The sequence below is a fragment of the Megachile rotundata genome, chromosome 4 (assembly GCF_050947335.1).
Source record: "Megachile rotundata isolate GNS110a chromosome 4, iyMegRotu1, whole genome shotgun sequence".
Lineage (NCBI taxonomy): Eukaryota > Metazoa > Arthropoda > Insecta > Hymenoptera > Megachilidae > Megachile > Megachile rotundata.
The window spans coordinates 4,024,608-4,047,717 of record NC_134986.1 but is presented as its reverse complement, the minus strand read 5'-3'; the positions used below and the strand labels follow the sequence as shown (position 1 = coordinate 4,047,717).

General features: G+C 34.0%; 1 protein-coding gene across 8 annotated transcripts in view; it reads right to left on the bottom strand.

The window, feature by feature from the left end:
* Positions 1-1,451: 1,451 nt before the first annotated feature.
* brat (tripartite motif-containing protein brain tumor) overlaps positions 1,452-23,110 on the bottom strand; it is a 100,411-nt gene continuing 78,752 nt past the window's right edge. For all 8 annotated transcript variants that reach the window (XM_076531371.1, XM_076531373.1, XM_012294437.2 and 5 more), the window contains one exon: positions 1,452-13,189. In XM_076531371.1, the coding sequence (XP_076387486.1) occupies positions 10,780-13,170 (2,391 nt within the window). In that variant the 5' untranslated portion in view covers positions 13,171-13,189 and the 3' untranslated portion in view covers positions 1,452-10,779. The remainder of the gene's footprint in view (positions 13,190-23,110) is intronic.

Below are 23,110 nucleotides of genomic sequence, written 5' to 3'. Positions count from 1 at the left end.
CAAGTTCCTTTCTTGTTTGTTACTTTTTTTTCGTTATCGCAGAGAAAAAATGTTCTTTTCTGTTTACCCTTCGTCTCGTCCCTCTTTCTCTTCACCCCACTTCCGGTCCGGTTATTACGTTGCCCGATCTTCGACGACACCCGAAACAGTCGCCATAAATCACGCACATTTGCGAATGTACAAAAATATATTATGCAATATCTATAATCCGCTATAGGTTTCTAAAAACTCGTCATTTTTTTCTTTTTTTTCCGTTATTATTAATTCCTTGGCAATCGGCACGAGCGTCGTGAAATTTCGGGCAAATTGCTTTTCAGATACTTGTTTTTTGTTGTCAACTAAATCGGAAAATCTAATGTAATTGTTTTTATACTGCTTTCCGCGAATTTATGCATTAAAAATATTACTGTTACGAGGAAGTATTGCAAGAAGGAATTTAAACGTTTTAGGAGACACTTTTTGAATTAATTTGTATCTGGAACTGTCAAGGAGATTTTAAGGTTATTGTTAATACAATGAATCGATTCTTTGAAACATTTTATATAAAAAAGTATTAAAGTGCAATTTTGGGGGAATTAATAATTTATCAGATATTTTAAATTTTAAATTTGATATTTCAAGTCAAGGATATTTCATGGTCATCTATTATTGAGGATCGATTTTTTGAAACAATCTGTGTACAAAAGAAATATCGACTGAGGTTAAAATTCAAAATTCGATATCTCATATGCAAAATTTGAAATAATTTAGAAGTAAAACTATTAACTTTTGGAAATATCATGTTTTTAAAACTGTATTCCATTAATATATTCCTCGAATAACCTCAAAATTAAATGGACGTACACTTCGCAATTAAAAACTTGATATAATTCACAAATGATCAAAATCTTAGTATTGTATTTCAATACTTTTTTTGTACAATGAAAGAATCGTTCTATATGTAAAAACTGTAATTTAAAATTAAAAATGTAAGAACTAAGTGAATATACTTTTTCTTTCGTAATATTTATGATAATTCTCTAATTTCTTGGAACTTTGATTTTATCACCTATAAAAAGTAGTATTAAATAATACACGCAAAAAAATGTTATCTTTGAACCACAACTAATTTTGTCCTTCAATATGATATAAGAAATGAGTAATTTTTGAAATTAAATTCAAATAACCTGATGCAAAATTGAATATTCAAAATATTATATCTAATCTAACCTTAACTAAATTTCAAAGCACCGTATCAAATTTTTCTCTGTAAAAAAAGTCAAGATTAAACGTTCCACAGTAATGTGAGTAAACATATCTAAATTCAACTATGGTAACAAATTTTAGAGGTTAGGAACTGAAGAATGGCTTTGCGTGGAGGGGATAATGGCGGACAAGAGAAGAAAGCAAAAAAAAGTGAGAGTAGAAGAGTAAAAGAATAAATAAAACAAGACAAAAACCAAACGGTCACATAGTGTGAACTGAAAATATTATTAAAAAGCATTTTACAACAAAAAATAACTAAAAAAACAAACAAAAATACGATTTACATTTAAATTAAGAACAATTGGGTTGTATCGTCTAAAAATAATAACATAACAAACCAGTATAAAAAAAATAATAAAGGAGAGAGATAGTCGCATGTTCGTTTCATTTTGTGTTTCGAGCGCGCGCGCACACACATCGAGGAAATAAAACACTCAGACACACACATGTACACCTCCGTTCCTTACTTTGGAAATAATGCATATCAAAGTGGTACGTTCGTTCATTTTCTTTGCACGCCTCTTGAGAGCAGAGGAAAAATAAACACTGTGAGTGGCAAAGAAAACGAAAAAAAGATGGTAGGCGATGTACGATATCGACAGAAAGTTTGAAAACACATACTCTTAGAAACGACTATAGTTTTGTCACAGTTAATTGTATTTGCTTTTTTTAATTGAAACGTTTATTACCGGGCGTGGTAGGCTTCCCTAGGGGAAAATGGCGTCGTAGAAAAAGGAGGCTTCCACCATTTACCTCGATATTGCGAGCGATATTACTGAATAACACGAGTACAGTAGACTCGCGTTATATCGCCACCTTCACATGGGTTTGCACATTTCTTGCACCCTTTATTATTGTCGGTCTTATAACGTTAGGATAGACTTTCTTTATATTGCAATTTTCATGTATACTGATCCAAACGATTGTAGAATGATCCAAAGGCTCTAGAGCAGTGGTGGGCAACTGGCCACTCATGGGCACTGGTATAATCAATTCCTTAATTCTCGATTTTGAAAATGTGAAATTTCTATATTTCTGAATTTTTGAATAAAGAAAATTCTAAACTTCAGAATTAAAGCTTAAAATTTGAAATACCTATAACTCGAAATTACAAAATTCTTAAATTTCTAAATAGCAAATAGTTTTAAAACTGAAATTCCTAAATCTTCCATTTTCCAATTTCTCAATTCTTATTATAAATTCCAAAATTTCTAAATTTAAATATTTTACATAATATATCTACAAATTTTTTAATTTCCAATTCTGTAAATTTGAAAATTTCATATTTCACATTTCTGAATCCTCGAATTTGAAAATTTGAAATCCTCACTCCATCGCTGTATGTACTGTGCACACCAATGCCCATGAGCTATTTTGCGGGCATTTATTTGCCCATCGTTGCTCTAAACAATTGCGACGAGTTTTCCGTGTTCTATTGTACATAATTTTTCTGCCTAGGGAGCCTTCCCTACCATGCTCGGCACTGTACAGTAACGAATGCAGTAAATTCTGATCAGTTTCCGTCAACACACTGTTCAATGTAATTTTTAATGCGAATATAGTTTGCATATGACCAACGCTATTTAAAAAATGGCTATTATTATTTTTCCTAAAACTCTTGCTGTTATTAATCTCTAAAAGTAAATATAACGTGCAAATTTACACATTACAAGGAGAACTTGCAAGTATAGTTGAAAATTGATAAAAAAAAAGAAAAGAAATATAGAAATCAGAAATGTATACAGTCTCATTTAAAAGTCACGGGATGTTTACTAAACTTTCATAAAGGCCTAATAAAACGATTAGAGCTGTTAAAATAATTAAACGAAAACAGTCTTTTTTTCTTCTGTATTTTACATAATTAGCTATGTGTGTGATAACAGGTATGTGCAATAATTTATTCAAAGTTTAACCAAAATCGTTAATAATAATTAAAGCTTCGTTTCCTTCGTATGTAGTATTGTTTCTAATTTTGGCACTCTAGCAACCGGCTTTGTTTCATAAAATATGCATACAGCTATTGTAACAGAATGTATTTCTAACATTTTAAATATGCTTTTCATTGTTTATAACATTTGAACAACTAAACATTTTATTCTACTCAGCTAATATTTAACATACGAAGCTATATCATTTAAATATTTAACATCATACAAAATACAGCATGCAAGTTTGTACAATCGGATAAGGAGTGATTCTACATGCAAAAATATGTTGGATAAGAAAATAATATTTTTTCGTCTGAAGCTTCATTTTCGAGAAAATCAAATTTGACGATGGGTGATCACAAATTAGTTTACTGAACTAGTTTCAAAGAAATAGTAACTATTTTGCAGATTATGAAAAATATACTAGTCTTTTGTCAATTAAAGTATCTATATATTAGTTAGTAGACGTCCTTTAATTAATATACTGCAATTTACACTGTGGGATTCTCAATTGATCTTTTGCGCATGCGTCTTTGTTGCCATAGAAACCGTGTGACGCTACGGAGGTAGCCATAACAGTGTACCATTTTCGTTGTTGTCGCTGAAACGGGAATATTTGACTGGCTAGTAGTTTATGCTTATAACTGGAGGAAAATTATGGCCGCTTGTAAGTACACTCTACTTTTTCTCAACGTTTGTCTCGTCGTTTCTAGATAATGTTACCACGGTCCTTTTTATGACGCCGGTAACCGTCAGATTATGCGAAATAATGGCAATAAATCCGGTACCAATATTGACAGCTATGATAGTTTATTCTAATATTGGTGATGCTATGACACCGATAGGCGATCCACCGAACATAATTATTGCTTCTAATCGTGAAGTTATTAATAGTGGTGTCGATTTCAGCACATTCACAATACACATGAACATCGGCGTTGTATTAGTAATAATCGTAGTCTATGTTCAACTACGATATATTTTTCGAAATGTGAAAGTTCTCCGATTCGATGAACCGCCGGATGTACAGGAATTAAGGCATGACATTGCAATTTGGCAAAGAGCCGCGGCGAGTTTGTCCAGTTACAGCAAAGATGAAAGTTTAATGAGGAAAACTTTATTGAAAAAAGTTCAACGACTAGTTTCACGATTAAAAAGAAAGGATAGTGACAGGCAGCGTAACACTTGATAGATATAAAGAAACACTTGAAGAACTTCAAGGAAAGTATCCTATTTGAGATAAGTGGTTACTTGTAAACGTATCTATGGTAACGCGTCAACGTATCTATGGTAACGAACAGTAGTGGGGCAGATGCTTATCTTAAACTCCTCCTATTAGTGGGAAGCTCCGCCCCTTACACTTATTACTCAGAAGCCTACTTTGCACCTAAGTACATCATATCCTGATTTTCTCGAAAACAAGTCTCCAACTAAAAAAATAAGATTCTTTCTTTAACAATTTATATTTACATGTAGACTCACCCCATATATTGCTGTACCTGTTACATTCTATATAATTAATCCTCTGCCAGCCAACACTGGGTCAATTTAAACCCGAAGTTACATATTTCTGTCAATATTCAGCACAAAACTATATTTAAGAGATTTTGCATGCTTATTATTTAAATGACTAAGTATATAACAACCTTAAATTCTTATTAGAAACAATGAATTATCGCAATGATGTAAAAACGAATAAAAGAAACTGCTTTATCTGTGATATAATTACTGAATAATTGTAAAATAATTATACGGTTTAGAAACAGAATTTAGTCTTGAATGTTTGGTTAAAATTGACCCATGTGATCGACTGCTCAAGGATTAAAGATTATAAGAACGTATCGTGAGTGTCCTACGACTTTTGAATGACAGTATATAATATTAAATTGATGAAAAATGATATTGTTCTCAAACTTTCTGTCAATAACGTAATTGATTGGCTAGCTGGCAAGTTAGCATCATCATCATCATTTCTCTTCTCAGCTTCTTCTTTCGTCACTTGTCCTAACGGTATAAAAATTATACTGAACGTAAATAATATTAATAATACAGTAATGAATCCTTAATAGTAGTAATAGTAAGTAATAATAATATTAATAGTGAATAGTTAATAAAAATAAAAAAATACTAATAATAATACGAATAATAATATTAATAACTGAATCAACACGGCAATACGCGATCATTAAATACTAATGGACAGATACGTCGTGATGCAATTTATGTACATAATTCAGAGGAGAGGGTTCGATGTTTTCAATCGTCTCGGGAACATAAAAATTTGCTAGCAGCGAGAAGAAATTAAGTAATACGTTTGGCAGTGAAATGTTTCGGAAAAATGAGCTTCCAGTACGATCCCTTTCCTCCATCATTCTACCTGACGTTCATCGAATACTGTAAATATACACGATAATTACTACAAGATTACAGGATCTTAATTGCAACCTTGTCACTGTTAATTAAACACCAATGAACCAATACTTTCGTTGCTTTTTTTTAAAATCAAACTGACAAAGTTTAACTAAACAATGCCATTTTTGCAAACATAACAACGAGATGGTTTCATTGTTTCGTAGATTCGAATAAGTAAACGAAAGATGAATTATAAACCCCTATCAGGTTTCGAAAACGAATGATGAATTATTGAGTTACAGTAGAATTTTTATATTTTCCTGCGCTACGAGCTCTAGGGGTTTGGCAGAAGATTACCAAGCGATAGTGGCACACGCGTTCTCCCCACTCTTCAAGTAATGCTACACGCGCAAGTATGAGGTGTGTTTCCAAGTAGGAATTTATCGCTTTTAAAGGCCGTTCACTGTCGTTACGCGCATGCCTGAATAAGAGGCGTTCCCAAATGGGAATTTATCTGGCACTCAGATCCTCGTCGTGTGGGTTTCCTTTAGTCGATCACGAGGTAATTTTTGGTGGATCAGTTAAATATTAATAATAGTAAAGCAATATTTCCCATTTGACCTCCTGCCAGTCTACAAATCAGGTCGATGACCTCCCCTTCATTTGTTATAAATATTCATTGCAAGTAAGTTGCGAAATATTAATATCTTCAAAAGTGGATCTCCGATCATAAGAGATTGAAAAGCCTCTCCAAGGAAAATACGTGGTTCTACTGCACTTTGACAATATAGAGCGCATAAAATTTCTTTCGTGGCGTAGAGGTATGAAGGGTGACAAAATACGTAAATTTTGGTAGCATATCCTATTTTTTAAAATGGAAAGTATAGAGTGGGACAAAAATTATGGAAAAATTTAATCCACGTCATATTATATAGAAAATAGAAAAGTGTTTATATATTTAATTTTGTAAAACTTGTTTGGTAGGTATTGAGGTAGTTTTTCATAAATTGGAGATAAAAAAAGTATGAGTCTTGAATTTTTAAACGTAGAGTATGGTACCAAAACTTGACCACTACTTCTCTTGTCATCCTACATACCACTTGCCATTTTTTCTTACATTTAACCCATAACTGGTAATGTGGAATCCAATAATTTGTTAACAAATATAGCTGAGTTATTTTTTAAATAAAGAATTGTAGTTATAAATTATTATCTTTCAATGGGTCCCTCAAGATTATTAAAAGAAACTCAGTACAGCTTTACTTTTTCCATTCTAAACATTGCGCTCTGCGCATGCGTCGTTGCAGTATACTTCAGACTCTTATGCGTAAAAAAGCAGTTGTAACTGTGCTGTAAATTTTACTCAAAAGCATAGAATTCTGAAGTCGAATAAGCTCGTTTTACTACACTTATAAATCTTGTAATACTACTATGTACCTAGCCACATTTTCTACAAAATGGCCGCCACATCAGTTATGGGTTAAAAACATTTTTCGTCATTCGTTTTGAACATAAGAATCTTCGAACTCAATCTTTCGTTCATTAATCAACTACGTTAGTTTAATTAATGAATAATATCTAATTTGAACAATCTAAATCAAAGAAATCTTATATGTCAAATGTTTACTAATCGTTGATCTAATTTCGATTAAATTTCTCAACGTTTTTGTACAAAACATCTTTTGAATCCTGTTCAATTCATTTTATAGGACAAAACAGTTGCTAGTTTAGTTCACGAATATCTCGCCATTCAAACAAACAAAACATCTATTATCGGAGTAGAAAATAAAGTTGTCGAAAAGAGAAAATATATAACAACGGTTCGTAAACTGTGAGAGCAACTGTCGATTCAACAATTCTTCCGATTTGACATTAAATATCGTTTCTGAATGGCCCGAAAATTTTGGAATGGCTGCAAGACTTTCCAGAACTTCCGGGTAGTTTTAAGGCGCATGAGTCAACCACCGAACGACGGACATAACTCAGATTTTCGATCAACATTGTACACTTTCAAATTTTTGCAAAAATATTGCAAAAACGTTGTCAGTCACTACGCTTTGGATCCCTCAGCAAAATTAAATTTTTAACTCCTGTTAGTTTACAAAAAAGAAATTTAAATTTAGCTTTTAATTTCTAAGTAAATAACATTTTATACTGTAAACATTTTTGCGTTGATTGAAATTGTCAAATTTTTAAATTACATCTATGACAGGTTTCTGTATCAAGATTAATCAATTTTCAGTTTAAAATTATTTTTTAAATGGAAAAATTTCCATTATGTTAGTGGCAACAAAAATGAGTAAGTGGCCATAGCGATAAAAATTTCAAAATTTTATAGAAATTAATTTACATTACGAAATATCTGAATGAATAATTCAAAATTGAAATAACGAACATGGGTAAGTGTTCAAAATCAAATTTGAATTGTTCCAGGGTCGTATCCAGTGAACGATAACGCCCTAATTTACCACTTCAGAAAATTTCGCAATTCTCCAAACATTTGTTGCAGATTGTAAACTAAAATTACAGTGGCCAATCGAGCTTCTTTCCTTTCTTAGTACAATAAATTATTGTTTAGACTCCTACGTTTATCGAGAAAAATAATTTCGCTGAGAGAAACTTCTAGATCCAACCCTGAGTTGTTAGTGATTCGTTGACCCGTCGTTTGAGGGTTAATATTCGACACGCTAGAAAATTTTCCACCATCTCGAAACTTCTTCGTATAATTCGTGAACTCATTTTTTAATGAACGAACGCCAGCTAGCCTCGTTACAAATAACACTTTTCTTGATCTTTTCTTTGAAAGATGTTACGTTCCTCGTATCAGAGATATGCTTTAAAAAGATTGTAACGCTTTCGTGACCCGTGGTGTCGAGGCACTTAAATGAATATATAAAAATCATAATGCGTACATACATTCACACATACATACAATAATAATAATATTAATAATAATAATAATAATAATAATTAATAATGTCGTTGATGATGGTAATGATGATAATGACGGTGATAATAATAAAAAATAATAATAGAATAATATAATATAATAATAATAAATTTTACTATTAAAAAAAATTTAATAGCAAACATGCATAGAGCTATCGTGGCTCCTTTCATCGTCGACTCGTCCAACAAAATATATTAATAATATACAATCAAATTCAAAAAAAGTCCCTAACGCAAATTCGTTTTTTACTGATGGTACTAAAGAAATGATACACAATTTTGAATGTTTAAAAACAGCAAGGTAAATAATAGCGTCGGTTTTGGATGAAGGTGGTGGTGAGGGGTAATTTTGACGGGAGAGGGGGCAAGATGGTACTCAAAATTACAAAAAAGAGAGCAGGCACAGGAAATGAAAGTTCCTTACGTCGTTACCATAACTCACTACGGCTACTCGCTACGTTAACACCACTACGATTAAAGATCGGGTCGAAGGAATAATAGAAACAAAATGTTGGATCGACGGTTTATCGTTCGTCGATCAAACATTTTTGTTACCTCGAAGATCGGAAGACGAGCAGGAAAGAAAAAAAGAGAATGTCAACTCCTTTCAATGGATATTTCAATTAAAAGAGAACGTTTCTTGCTTCTCATCTTCCTTCGCAACACGAGTTAGTCCTCGTCACGGGAAAAGGTACGTCTACGCAGTTTGTTCTGCGCAGGCAGGCTCTGATTGGCTCTGACCAACAACGCACGTGCACGCGCGTCAACGTCGTTCGTAAGGCCCACGTGCGCATTACAAGATGACGAAACAATTATGACATTGTCTCGTGACGAGGACTACATAATCCTTGTGTAACCGATCGTCAAGGGAACGGAACAAACAACAGAAACAAACTTAAGCAAAACAAAAGAGAATGAAATGAAAGGGAACTAAGAGAAGGTCAAAGTAAACGGCGTTGGACTGTTGCGTCACTGTCATAGTTATCAAATGCTTCGTCAAGAAGGAAAAAAAAACACGTACGTATATTCGCTTAATCACTTAAAAAAGAAATAATAATAAAACGACGTGTGAGGACGAAGGGAAAGGATTGAGTGGGAAAGGACCATCGATGTCCGTTAAACTGGAGAATCTCGAAACGAACGTCGTTAAACGGCCGGACGTCGATCGAAACTGTTCCTAAACAAAATGACCACCTTACTTCGTGCTATCTTTATTATTTTCGTATGCTCGTACGTGAGAGGAAGAGATAGAGAGAGAGCGACGAAACAAGCTCTCGTGCGCCTCGATTCTCTGCGATCCAGCGGCGTCAAAATGGCGGAATTCTTTCGCTTTGGATCAGAGTTAAAAACGAAGAATAAGTAAGCCGAGTTTAAGTCCCAAGCCAAATCGAAAGAATCGACAGTCAGAAGAAGAACCGGACGGGTATACGTTCGTTCGCACGATTCCAGGAAGATACGTGTAGGAACGTGATACATCCGATAGAGAAAACAAAAAAAGAAAACGCCCCTCGCTTGCTTTCGATCGAGAAGGAAAAAAGGAAGTTTTGCACGAAAGTAGAAAATAAAAAAATCGGATCGGGGAAAGGATTGACGAGGGACGGGACGGCGGCACGAGAGAGGTTAGGACAGGGTGGAGTGACTAGCGGCGGCGAGCTCTACAACTAAACAACAACAACAGTATTTTCAGATATAACAACATTAACAAGTAAGTTTTTCCGCGTGTACGCGCTTTAACGCGTCTCGTGTGGCTTTCAGTGTTCGCGTACGTAAACGCACGCAACAAAATTGGCGTTCCCGAAATCGCCTCTGATGCTTTCATCCTTTAACGTGTCGTGCGCGTGCGCGGCAGCGTGCGCATGCACACTAGTTGGAGACGCGATCGCGCATGCGTACGGGTCGCGCGAGCGTTCATTCACCATCGGGTACTTTCCTTTTCTCCCCTTTTTCCCTCGTTTTTCTTTGTTCCAGGAAACGTCGAGGACTCGCGATCAACGTAAGTTGCGCGAAAGTAGCCGATAAAGTAAAACCCGTCGTATTGAGTCTCGATAACTCGATTAACACTTGGTTTCGCTCGTGTGCGCTTACAGATCGTTCCTCGTGATCGGCGGGAGTAAGGTGGGTCGAGCGGGCGAAGGTAGATAGGCGAAGTGAGCACGAGCGGTGATGTTAGGTGGGCGAAGAAGAAGATAGGCAAGTGTAATATTAAAAATGATCGATGAGATCCTGGTCTGGGAGCCGTCGAGACGACGGCAACGATGAGTACGACGGTCGACGATCATCGCCGGCGTCGCGGCTTGTCGATGCTCTACATGCCGATCGGCGGTACTTGTACGTAACGATAAATGTAAAGTCGGTAATCCTTGCTGGCCAACACGACCGATCCGTCGTCCATCAGGGCGACGTCGAAGCACTGGGCGTGCTTGACCTTGCTCTCGAGGGCGGACACCAGTTGACCGTCTTGCGTGAAGATCGTCAAGTTGAAGTTGTTGTGATTGTCTGCTATCAGTATTTCGCCGACTGCGTTGATGCCTACCCCGATAGGGTAGTTCGTGATCCCTTCTCCGCCAATTTGGCGCAGATAGGCGCCCTCGTAGTTGAACACTTTCACGCAGTGGGCACGATTGTCGCTAATGAATATCTCCTGCTTGTCGTTTACGACCACACCGTTCGGGAACTCCAGGTGCTTTGAGCATCCAAACTTCTGGAGTACGTTGCCGGCCTGGTCAAAAATTATCACGCGCATCACCTTGCACTCGACGACGACGATGCGTCCTTTCGTATCGACCGTCACCCCGCGCGGATGCTGCAAAATGTTCGCCCCGAATTTGCGCACGAACTGACCATACTGATTATATATCTGAATCTGATGCGTCGGTGAGCGTTCGGTGACGATGATATCACCGGACGTCTTCACTACGGCTACTCTGTTCGGATACAACAGTTGGCCATCCCGTTTGCCGCACTCTCCGAACTGGAACTTGAACCTGCCCTCCTTATCGAAGATCTGGATGCGATGATTGTTCGTGTCGGCGACAATAATGTCGTTCTGCGCGTTCACTGCTACTCCAGACGGTTCGGTAAATTGACCCTCCATGACTCCAAACTCTCCAAACTTACAATGATAAATCATCTTCTGTCGTTTAATCTGTGACTTAGGTGGGAATATCGCCGCGGCAGACATGAGCTTCGTGGTTAGGTCGAGAACAGAATCTCCAGAAGCGGCGTTTGCCGCGACGGCGACGGATGCCGGCATCGGGAAGTGGTCATTCGTGGTGACGACCGGGTAAGCATCGCTGCCTCCGTTGCTCCATTTTTCGTAGGGATTCGCGTTCATGCCATTCAAATTCAGGTCGCTGATGGTCGTGGAGAATGGACCGAGGCTGTTCGCCGAGCTGAAACGTTTGGTGATGACGCTGCTATTGGTGTCGAAGGACGAGGGCGACGTTGAGGTGCAGGTCGAGTTGGATATCAGGCCGTTGCTGTAGGGTCGGTCCAGAAGAAGGCCTCCCAAAGAGCCAGCGTTAGTTGGTCCGTTATTAACATTGTTTCCGCCATTACCGTTGCTCGTAAGCGCTGTTGGTCGAGCGATAGGTGGCTGTTTTCCAATGGGTCCAGCATTGTTCTCGTTGTTACTTCGAACGTAGCCAAATGTGTTTCGTACACCAACTTGTATGGCTTGATAATTACTCACGAACTCAAGGTCCACGGTTTGGTTGGCGATGTCCGGGGTGTAATTTAATAGCAGCTGAAGTTTGGAGTCCAGAAGTTTTTTAACCATCAGTACCTCGGTAACGGTTGTGTATTTGGTCAATCTTTCAACAAATTCGCAGGTTTGGAGCATTTTATCGGCCATGTCGTTGGCCTTTTGCGTCAGGACGCCCAGAGATATCTGCTTGGTCGAGAATACCGATTCGAGCTCCTTCAACAGCTCTTGCTTGCGCTCCTCCAGCATTGATCTGTAGAACTGGAACGTGTCATTGATCTCGTTTTGCGCTTTGTGATATTGCACTTGCAGCCGGGCTGCACCGTGATCCGCTGCCTTGATGGCGGCCCTCACGTCCGCCGCTTTGGCTCGACACTCCTGGACCACTCTCGCCATCGCCTCGAGCTGCTGCGTGCCGACCTCGGAGATATGCGCGCAATCGTGCAACGGACCAGGATGATCGGTGATAGTGCACTCCTTGCAGACCAACACCGTACAGGTGCGACAGAAGTATTTCAGTAGTTCTTGTTTGTGACGGGAACAGAAGAGCACTTTCTCGCCGTTGCTGTTGCCACCGTTAACGACCAGGTTGTTCTTCGGCATCTCGCTGTTACTGGTTGAGCTGGTGACCGTTTCTAATTTGGAATCGCCCAAGTTCAGGACTCGATGGCCCTCGAAACAGTGCATAAACTGATGCGCCATCACGCAATTCGGACAGAGGAAATTCGCGCAGTCGAAGCAACGCGCTACAGCGTCGGATTCGGTGGATTTACAGCCGGTACAGCGGACGCCGGCGGCGCTTCCTAAGCGGCACCGGGGGCAGGGCGCTTCTCCAGGTTTCTGTGAATCGAGGCAAAGGTCGCAGCTGTCGACGTCGCAGATCGCCGAGTCGCTCGCAGGCGGAGAACTGCCGCTCACTGTGACCGGGGACAGCGAGGCCAGGGATCCGATGGAATTCGCGCGCGATTCCAGCGAGAGTGTCGGCGAGGCCATCTTCAGTCAACCGGCATCCCTGTTAACAGAACAAACAATCCATGTTAATAATATTATACAAGCTCGTTCAATAATATGAAGTTTGTTCCAATCAATTTTTGAGCGAAGATTCGTCTCAGCGGATTTCATTTCTTCTGGAAAACATGTCAAACTGATCGTAAAATAAGCAGACGAATTTTGGACTGAAAACGTTGTTGGAGCGTATCAGTTCCATTTGTTGATTCAAGGAGTAAAATGGAGAGATAATTGTATTGCGAAATTTTATTATGTATTTTTAATTATATACATTTAGTACGTATATTAACGTTTTATTGTATGTTGTATTCTTGATGTAGCTGAAGTACCTATCAATCTTTATAAGTGTATGTCAGAGTTAGTAAACATTACAATCTGACAATTGAGTATGAAAAATTTTGGAAGTTCTTAAAATATAAATATTATCACAATCTTTTGCATTTAGGGATTTAGAAATTTTTGAAATTATAAATGTAACCTTTCAGAGTTTAGAGATGTGGAAATGTTTAAAACTAAATAACAAAATTTTGATATTCGAAATTTAAAAATTTATACATTTCGGGCTTTAAAGGTTTTAATTAAATTCTAGCATCAATTATAGTAGCCGTAAAAATATAGGGTGAAATACAGCAATTTGTAAATTGAAACATGTTTTTATCATTTTTGAAGATGTCTCTTGGCAAAGATTTGAATATAAATATTTGCAACGAATGTTGCACAGTAGTCACAGATACGTGGTTGTAAATATCTTGGTTTTATTTTCCACATTGTCTTTCTCCACAATTTTTAATTTAAAACTTAGTAAAGAATGTTATACAGCATCTACAGAAGAATGAGTTAAAGGTTTTGAAACCTTCAATTTTGTTCTTCAATAAAATTTCTAATATAAATTTTTGCAAAGTGTATTACACAGTAACTGTGAAAGTTAAATAAAAGATTGTTATCTTCAACTTTATTAAGACTTAAAATTTGTATAAAGTAAATTACACCGTAGCTGCAGAACCATATTGTGGCTGTAAATGTCTGCTTTTTATTATCTTCAATTCTGCCTGTCAGTAAAAACTTCAACCTTGTCGCAAAGTATATTGTACAGTGATTGCAGAAATATAGCACAATCAAGTAAGATTTGAGGAATGATAAGTAACGGATAATTATCAAGGCATCGTTAACGCGGCTTTTTTAAACGCAAACGAAAACACGATAAAAGATAAAAACATGCAAACAGGACGAAGACACAGGAAAAAGAGCGATGAAAAAAGAAAAAAGGGGAAAGAATATAACTGTAAGGGTAGAACAAGGAGGATCTTATCGCTCTAGGAAACGTTTCTGAAGTCAGGCTAAGTTACTCTTCTCTTTGGTACGCGGTACCTTCGTGTAGGAATTTCGATCGAGCCCCGAGATAAAAGGTGAATGCTTCTAAGGACTCGTGGGTTCGAGGCCACAGGAAAGCACCTTACATTTAGCATGGCGAATATTATGTGATATACAATTGGAATGGTGAAACTCTACGAGTTTAACACTGGATTTAGAACTTGTCAAAATCATATCTCACATTCCGTATTTTTTATTACGTTCTTTAGCGGATTTTACTAAAATTTATTGCGGTGAAAAATTGTTGTATGAGTTAGTTTACGTGTTATTCATTACATTTTTATTTTTATAGTTTAGGTTTAATTTTAATACAAAATTAACCTCACAAAATGACGGATTTTAGAATCATTATTTTTAATTATGAAAATTATTAAGAAGCTTTTATCAAAATTGTATATTAACCTTCATCGAGATAAAAAAATTATTGAACAAGTTAGTTTATCTATTATTTATTATATATTAATTTTTATAGTTAAATTTGTAACATAAATTCCATATGTCCCACTCTAATTAATTATTAAAAATAATTCATATTTTTAGTTTTATAATATCAATATAAGGATTGCAAAATATGTTGTTATAATATCTTCTACAATATAAAAATGAATAAAATTTAGGGAGTACTGATAGGAAAACGTGGTGAAATTTTTGAAATTTTGAACTCGAAATTGAGAAACTTTCAGAAGTTTGCCCATTTAGAAACATTCCAATTTTTGGATTTGATTTTTTGAATATAATTTAGTTAACTAATTTTGCTACTTTTCAAAATTTAAATATTCAAATTTATCAAGGTCCTCATTTCCATACTTTCAATCTTTGTAAACTTTCATCTTTCTGTACTTTCATCTGAATCAACTCCTACATTTTCAAATTTATAAATTTTTTAATTTGGAAGCTCTCAGGCTATCATATTTACAAATTTATAGATCAAGTTTTCAAATGAAAAAAATTAAGAAATTGAAAAATTTACGAAGCACCAATTTTCCCAGTTATAAATTCTGAAATTGAAAAATTTACGAAGTTGCAATTTTCAGTTTAAAAATTTCATATTTGAGAAATGATCAAATTTTAAAAATTAACGAATTTCAGAATTTATGAAGTTCCAATTTCCACAGTTTCAACTCCTCAAATTTATCGATGCATTCTCACACTTGCAACGTGTTAAATTTACAAATTCCCATATTTCCAGTCCGCGTCTTCAAAAATTCAAATATCGTGCACATCTTTCCAACATACACCCACATCTCACCTATGCGTTCAGTTATTTATTAGAAAATAAGTCTCGTGTCCAACACATAAAGAAATTCTATGAAACAATTTTGAATAATTCTGGCAATAAGCAAGAGCAAGGACATAAAGTAAAGAAGTGGGAAAAATTGAAAGGGAGTAACGATGAGAAATCGTGATGGGAACGGAGAGGAAGTGGCAGGGTAACAGCAGGGAAAAGACGAGAAGGAGAGAAAACGAGAGAGAGGAGCGAGGAAGTGGTGGGAAGAGGGAGAGACCAGAGAGAGACGGAGAGAAAGAGAGAAAGAGAGAGAGGAAGAAGAAGAGAGGGAAGTGGAGACAGAAGAACGCGGTGCCGAAGGTAGAGTGCGTGCACCCCGATCGATGAACGTCGTTCAGGGGTCACGTTGTTCCTCCCCGCCATGTTTCTCATCCACAGGCTGCCAACTTGAAAACGAGAGAGGGGGAACAGACGAAAAGAGTATACGCTATAGCACGTCCGCTACGAACTACGACCTTGGACGAGAAAGGTCTCGAATCGGTTCGCGATCCATTATTCCTCAACTATCGTCATCTCTTTTTTTTATGATTAATTTGATAATTGATGCATTATTTATTTTTATTTAGATTGATATTTAGAAGATTAGGATTTATTCAGATTGATATTGAGAAGATTAGAATTTGTCTTCTTCGGTGTTGACCTTTAATATATATGGAATTTAATATTTTATTTGAATATTCAAGTTTTTGGTAGTAAATTTTATGGATACATGTAGTTATATTTATATTTTCAAAGGTTAAAATTTCTCATTACAGGAGAATCCATTACTCCTCAACTATCGTCATCTCTTTTTTAGGATCAATTTAACAATTCTCCTTTATGATGCATTATTTATTTTTATTTACATTCACATTTTTATTCGGATGTCTTCTTCGACCTTTAAAGTATGTACTTGGAATTTAACATTTTATTTGATAAGAAAATTTCATAAAGTTTTGGTAGTCATATTGTTAAAATTTATGAATGTACGTATTTACATACTTTCAAAAGTTAAAATAGTTCATTACAGCAGAAACCATTCCTCAATTATCGTCATCTCTTCTTTACGATCAATTTAACAATTGTTCTTTATGACGAATTATTTAGTTCTTTCCGGTTGGTTTTTTTTATTAGAAAGATTAGGAATTGTCAATTTTGGTGTTGACTTTTAAAGCGTATACTTGGGACTGAATACTAAGAGAAATTCATGAAGTTTACGATAGAGAAATTGTTAAAATTGATTTATAGATTTTTAAAGGTCGAAATTTCCGGTTAGGGGAAAATCCCTCAGTCGTCGACCACCCTCATCACTTTTTTACGATCAATTTAACAATTGTTCTTAATGGAGTATTATTTAGGTTGCTATTTTTATTACGAAAATAAGAGCTTGTATTCTTTTATTTAATATTTGATTTATTTAAGAAATTTACGAAGCTGTCGTTATTCGAACTAATAAAAAAATTGATACTGACTTACTGTTACTATTCTATTAATGTTTTGTTACTCAGATATTTTGATTTTCATCATTCCACTATTATATTATTGTTCAATTATTCAATATACTATAATAAAATTTCAATGTACCACTAGTCTAGTATTTCACTATTTTTAATTATATTATATATTGATGTATTACTGATTTATATTTAGGTGACAATAAATATAAATTTTCAAAGATTCTGATTTCTATAATAAGAGATACTGTAATCAAATTAATTATATTCATATAGAAACTGCTATAAATTATTTTTAAAGTAAACATTGGATTTTTACAAACAAAAATGTTGTATATCAAATATAAAATTATTTGTAGGATTATATTTGAAATTTGTACAATGACACAACCATTATAAATCGATTACTACTAATAATAACTAATAATATATGACTTAAAATAACAATGATTAATTGCTCGAAAATATTCAATCATTTTCGCTCATTATTTATCATGTTATAATTAATAAATTACCCTTGATATCATTTCAAAACCTCTAACGCCAAATATAATCTAATTTTCATGGCACAATCAATTTGCTCTGATTAATTATGTCTTGAAAATGAGATTGCATTAACCTAATATGAATTACGTTTACAAAATCAGAGTACATTAACCTGATCTGAATTATGTTTTGAAGTCAGATTACATCGGATTATTAAATTATTCGTCGGTCAAAAATTGTTAAAACAAAGTGAAGGATGACGATATAAATGCACGAACTTATGAATTAATTCATAACGGATTAATAAATGAATAAATTTTGAAACAAGAATAATGTCGAGTTTAAATAAATTAGTTAATATGTTGACTGCCATACTGAAGCAACTGAAAATTTGATCATTTTGCTTTTAACAAATCTCACCGAATATTTTCACAGTATTTTATTATATTTATTATTCACAGATTCAAGCAGTTAATACAAGTGTTTTGCACTAGATAAGCGAATAAATTTTTTGTAGGATACATGATAGATATGCAAAATTTAAGTATCATGCAGGTGACGTGGCAGTCAAAGTGTTAAAGCATACAAGGACGAAATAAAGTATTACCATATTAAAATTGATAAATTCGTGACCGAGTGAATCGACGTTGAAAGAAAAACCATTAATCCTTCCTTGTTAATAAAATAACAAATGGCCAACAATGCAGACGGTGCGCGAATAATAAGTCAAAGATTTCGTTACTCCTTTTTGGCTCCAACCAAGAAAATAGTCTTGCATCGTATCTCAAATGTTCTTATAAAGGTACAAACCAGCGCTTATGCGCCACGGTAACAACATTAATCCTACTGGCTAGGAGACCGGATCCTCTAAAAAAAAGACTAAAAGAAAAAACTCAAGGGCGAACCATAAATCTTGTCGTTCCTCGCCAGGTCACCTTTGTATGCCAACCAATCACGGCTAACTGCATCGAGAAAATTGTGGGAGGGTCAAAATGATTCATATTAGCTTGCATATCGATGTACTCCAAAATGGCACTCGTCGTACATCAATATGAAGCTCACAGTTTAACGAAAACCATTGCATACATAATTCATCAATTTTTTTTTGTGTCAATTGATGGATAGTTGTAGTAAAGAATTATTTACATAAAGGTAACAATTATTGATATAAAGTAAAATAATACTTATGGTGCTTCAATTTAATACTTATGGTTTCATGAAAATGAGTATATTAGAGTTCTGTTAAAACAAAATGGCTGACTTCTTGTTATAGCAAATGATATCGAATTTTGAATCGTTGAAAGTCTGAGGATGCAAAAGTATTTCAAAATGGTACCTGTATACCAATCTTAAGCTTAAGGTTTTAAAAAAATTAATATATAAGAGTTTTGTTAATGTCCTTAATACAAATGATGTCAAATTTTGAATCATTTACATCATAGGTTTCATGAAATTATTATTTTGCTAAAATCCTTATTAAAAGGTAACTGATTCTTGGCTATAATAAAGAGGAAACGAATGACAGCAGTAAAGTGAATATTAAAATATCTAGTTTCAAAATTATATTCTCTAATACTGTTTGATGACATATGAGTACTATAAAATGGCACTTTTAATATATGAATTTAAAATTTACAGCTTGAAGAAATCAACTATCTTGTTCTTTCATTAATACTTTTAATACAAAATGGATAATAGCTAGTTACAGTCAATAATGTATATATATAATGTATTCATCAATAATGAATGATGTATAGTTTAAAATGTGAAACTTGAGAAAAATGACTACAAAAGAGATTCGTTCAAATTTTTTAATGAAAATGTCTGGCTGTAACAGTAAATAACGTTTAATTTTAAAACACAGAAAGTTTGATACAATTTAATGACATGAAAACATTTCAAAATGACACCTAAAGTGTGCCAATTTAAAGTTTATTGTTTCAAGCAAATACCTACGTTAACGTTTTATTGATGTTTTAGTCGAAAATGGCTGGTTGTTAATTACAGTAAATAATGTTTAATTTCAAAGCATGGAAAGTTTGATACAATTTAATGACATGAAAATACCTGAAATTGGCACCTGTACACTCTATCAGTACGAAGTTAACTGTTTTAACCGAATAACTACATTAACTTCTCATCGAATTTTTAATCACAATGACTGGGTGTCAGCTGAAGCCAATATTTGATCTGAAAACGTATAAATGATGACATAATTTGATAATATAATAATATACACGGTAAAATGATACGTATGGTATATGAATCTAATTTGTAGTCTGAAGAAAATGATTGCGGGGACTTTTTATTAAGCTGTATGTTTTTTTGTTAACTATTTACAATATTTTATTCGTATTGAGTAAATATCTATATTTTTTCTAATAGTTAATTAATAATTTAATTGCTGATGTAACAGATGGTTAGTTAATTAATTCTATTAAAATCAATGTATTAATTATTTGGTTGCAAAATTTAATCACTAGTTACATGACTATTTTCAGTTTGAAAAATAATGCAATTGTGATTCCTCACAAATGATGGTAAGGAAATAATAAATAAATATTTTCTTTTTAATAAATTTACTGACATTGCAAGTTTGCAATATTATTAGGTGCAGCAGAGACTGTTAAGTATGAAAAATAAGAAATAATTTTAATTCTGTTATTCGAAGAGTGAAAATAAAAATAGCAATAAATGACTCAAAAAAAAATTAAAATACTACTTTCTGCAAAATTTTGTTTTTAAAGAATGTGTTCATTTTTAAAAGCCAATATAAATATAATAAAAACGACTGGAAGTATTATTACATTTATTCACAGTATTTACAAGAAATAAATTTTTGTGTATATCGACAAACAACATTCAGATAAAGAAAAAACTGTTAACTTGAGGAATATAGTTTTTACAGTTTTATTTATTTCCGTTCTTCAATTACGAAATTTATTATTTACTATGGTTTCAAATAAAACACAAGAATTTAATAAAATATTTGATGCAAAATATATGCAACACAACGCAACGAAAGATTAAAGAAACAGCAAAAAACGAATAAAAACAATATGAATATGTGCATACTAACCGTTTATTAACCTTTGAAAACTACCATCAAAGAAAATGAAATTGATATTATAACTGAAATTTCACTCCAGCAATATTTTTATTTTCTTCCCTCTGTGTACAAATAATTTAACGTTAACCGTGTACAGAGATGTAATTACATCCTATGCATTTTTAGTGCACAAAAAAACGGCGAAAATGGTTCAACAAGAATTTTTAATATTTTATTGATTTTTAAATACCTAGGTAAAAAGACTACTATAAAATTTAAATTGAAATATTTTACTTGAGTGTTTACAACCCTATACACAGGGAGAAAATTAGAACTTACTAGTGACAATAAAGAACAGTTAAATATTGCATTATTATTTAATATCACATTAAAAATATTTAAATTATTATTTCCTGCAGTTGCAAATATTTTAAGAGGAGTGAAATTTCATCCCTCACATATTTTTAGGATAATATTTTTATTTCAGTTATAGTTTTTAACATTTTGAATATCAAATATTTCATTTCTGAAAGATATATCAATTTTTACAATGGGTTACCATATGTTATTAAAAATTGTATTATATTACATATTATAAAGAATTTTCAGTAAGACGATAAAATGTCATAGAAATTGTTTAGAGAATTTATTGAAAACAAAATTACTAACTGATTCATTTAAAACAAATTTACTTTTAGGGTCAACTTTCAAAAGACAAAGAAGCAGCGATTTTTCCAAAATTTATAAATTTCACTTTTATTTTCAAATTAAGTGTGTATGATTCATTAATTTATGTTTTATTATTTTTAATCTCAAAGTGCATTATACAGAGTTTAGTATTAATATCACTAAAGTTATTATTCTTCATAAAATAGATACAGAGTATCTATTCATAAAATAAAATAGATAGTATGAATATATAATGAACTTACTCAGTGATAAGATGTATTACAACTTATAAAATTATAACAATTTGTATTATAATTTATGAAATCATGACGATATGCATTAGAACTAATAAATATATTTTAATGATATTAACAATTACATTTACAAACTGTAAAATGTAAAATCAACAATTTACTAATTTCGTAATTTTCAATGTGTTAACAGACCCCTTTGTAACCTCTCCGAAGCAATCACCTCATCATCATACCCAAACGCAGTAATCAAATTCTCCAAGATGATCAAAATAGACTATAACTGTATAAGTCACAGTTTAATTCATTAGATAGTCGATAATTTATGTGAATACGACTCCTATAAAAAAAACCCCCTCAAATTTCTCAAAAATGAAGTTTTCATTTCACCTTATTTTCGATAGTACGATCACCCTGAAAGATAAAATCAGAGCACCCTGAAAAATCGATATCGAAAAGTTAAGTGGACAACAGTGGATCATCGATTTTCGTCGATGGCTACAGTTGCTGGGCACTGAATATGTTTTCGAGCAAAGACTGCAAGCCTCGGTTGAATGCACTGTAGGAAGGGGTGGCGGACGGCGCGTCTGGTTTCTATGGAAACACTGCATCGACCACCCCAACCCTTCGAGCTGTATTCCGACGAGGGTCGAGTCCGTCACCCGATGGTGGTGGAACTGTCGAGGAAGGAGTAACCGCCCCTGGAGGACGGTAACTGCCGGTGCATCGTCCTTCGACGCAACACGGCAATGCGTATTTCTCGTTTACAGGGTGATCAAAAAATATCACCGTCGTATATTACGCTGCTCCATTTAATCCTACGTTTATATGTCTTACTGTTACACGGAAGCCCGATAAACTTAACACTAAACCTACCGGCGTATAATGTGTACTTAAAAATTAAGTTGAAAAATAAATTAACGAACGTAGCATAAATTATTACGCGTTCTTTATCTCCATAAAAGTTAAAACAGCAGTTGATTAGTTTTTAGAAAATATAAAAAATAAGATTTTTATAAGTTGTGTTTTTTATGAAAGTTCAGATGCTGTTGAATCTTAGAACAAATGTGAAGTGAATGTTAGCTAATAACGAATATCTAAATTTATTACTGTAAGTAATATTCCGTTATGTTTTTACTTGCTTAATGTCTCTAATAAGAGTATAGTCAGCTAAAAAATTCATGTGTGTGAACTTTATGCGAATTAAATATATTTCTTCTAGTATAAGTCAGCTATTAGCAAACAGAGGATCGGTTACTAGTTCTTTAATGTTTAAGAGTGGTTCTTCTGAAACATTTACCCAATTTTTAAATATACTTTGTAGAAGTCAACTTTTTTAAAAAGGTGGTGTTATTATATAATCTAGAAGGCTTGAAAA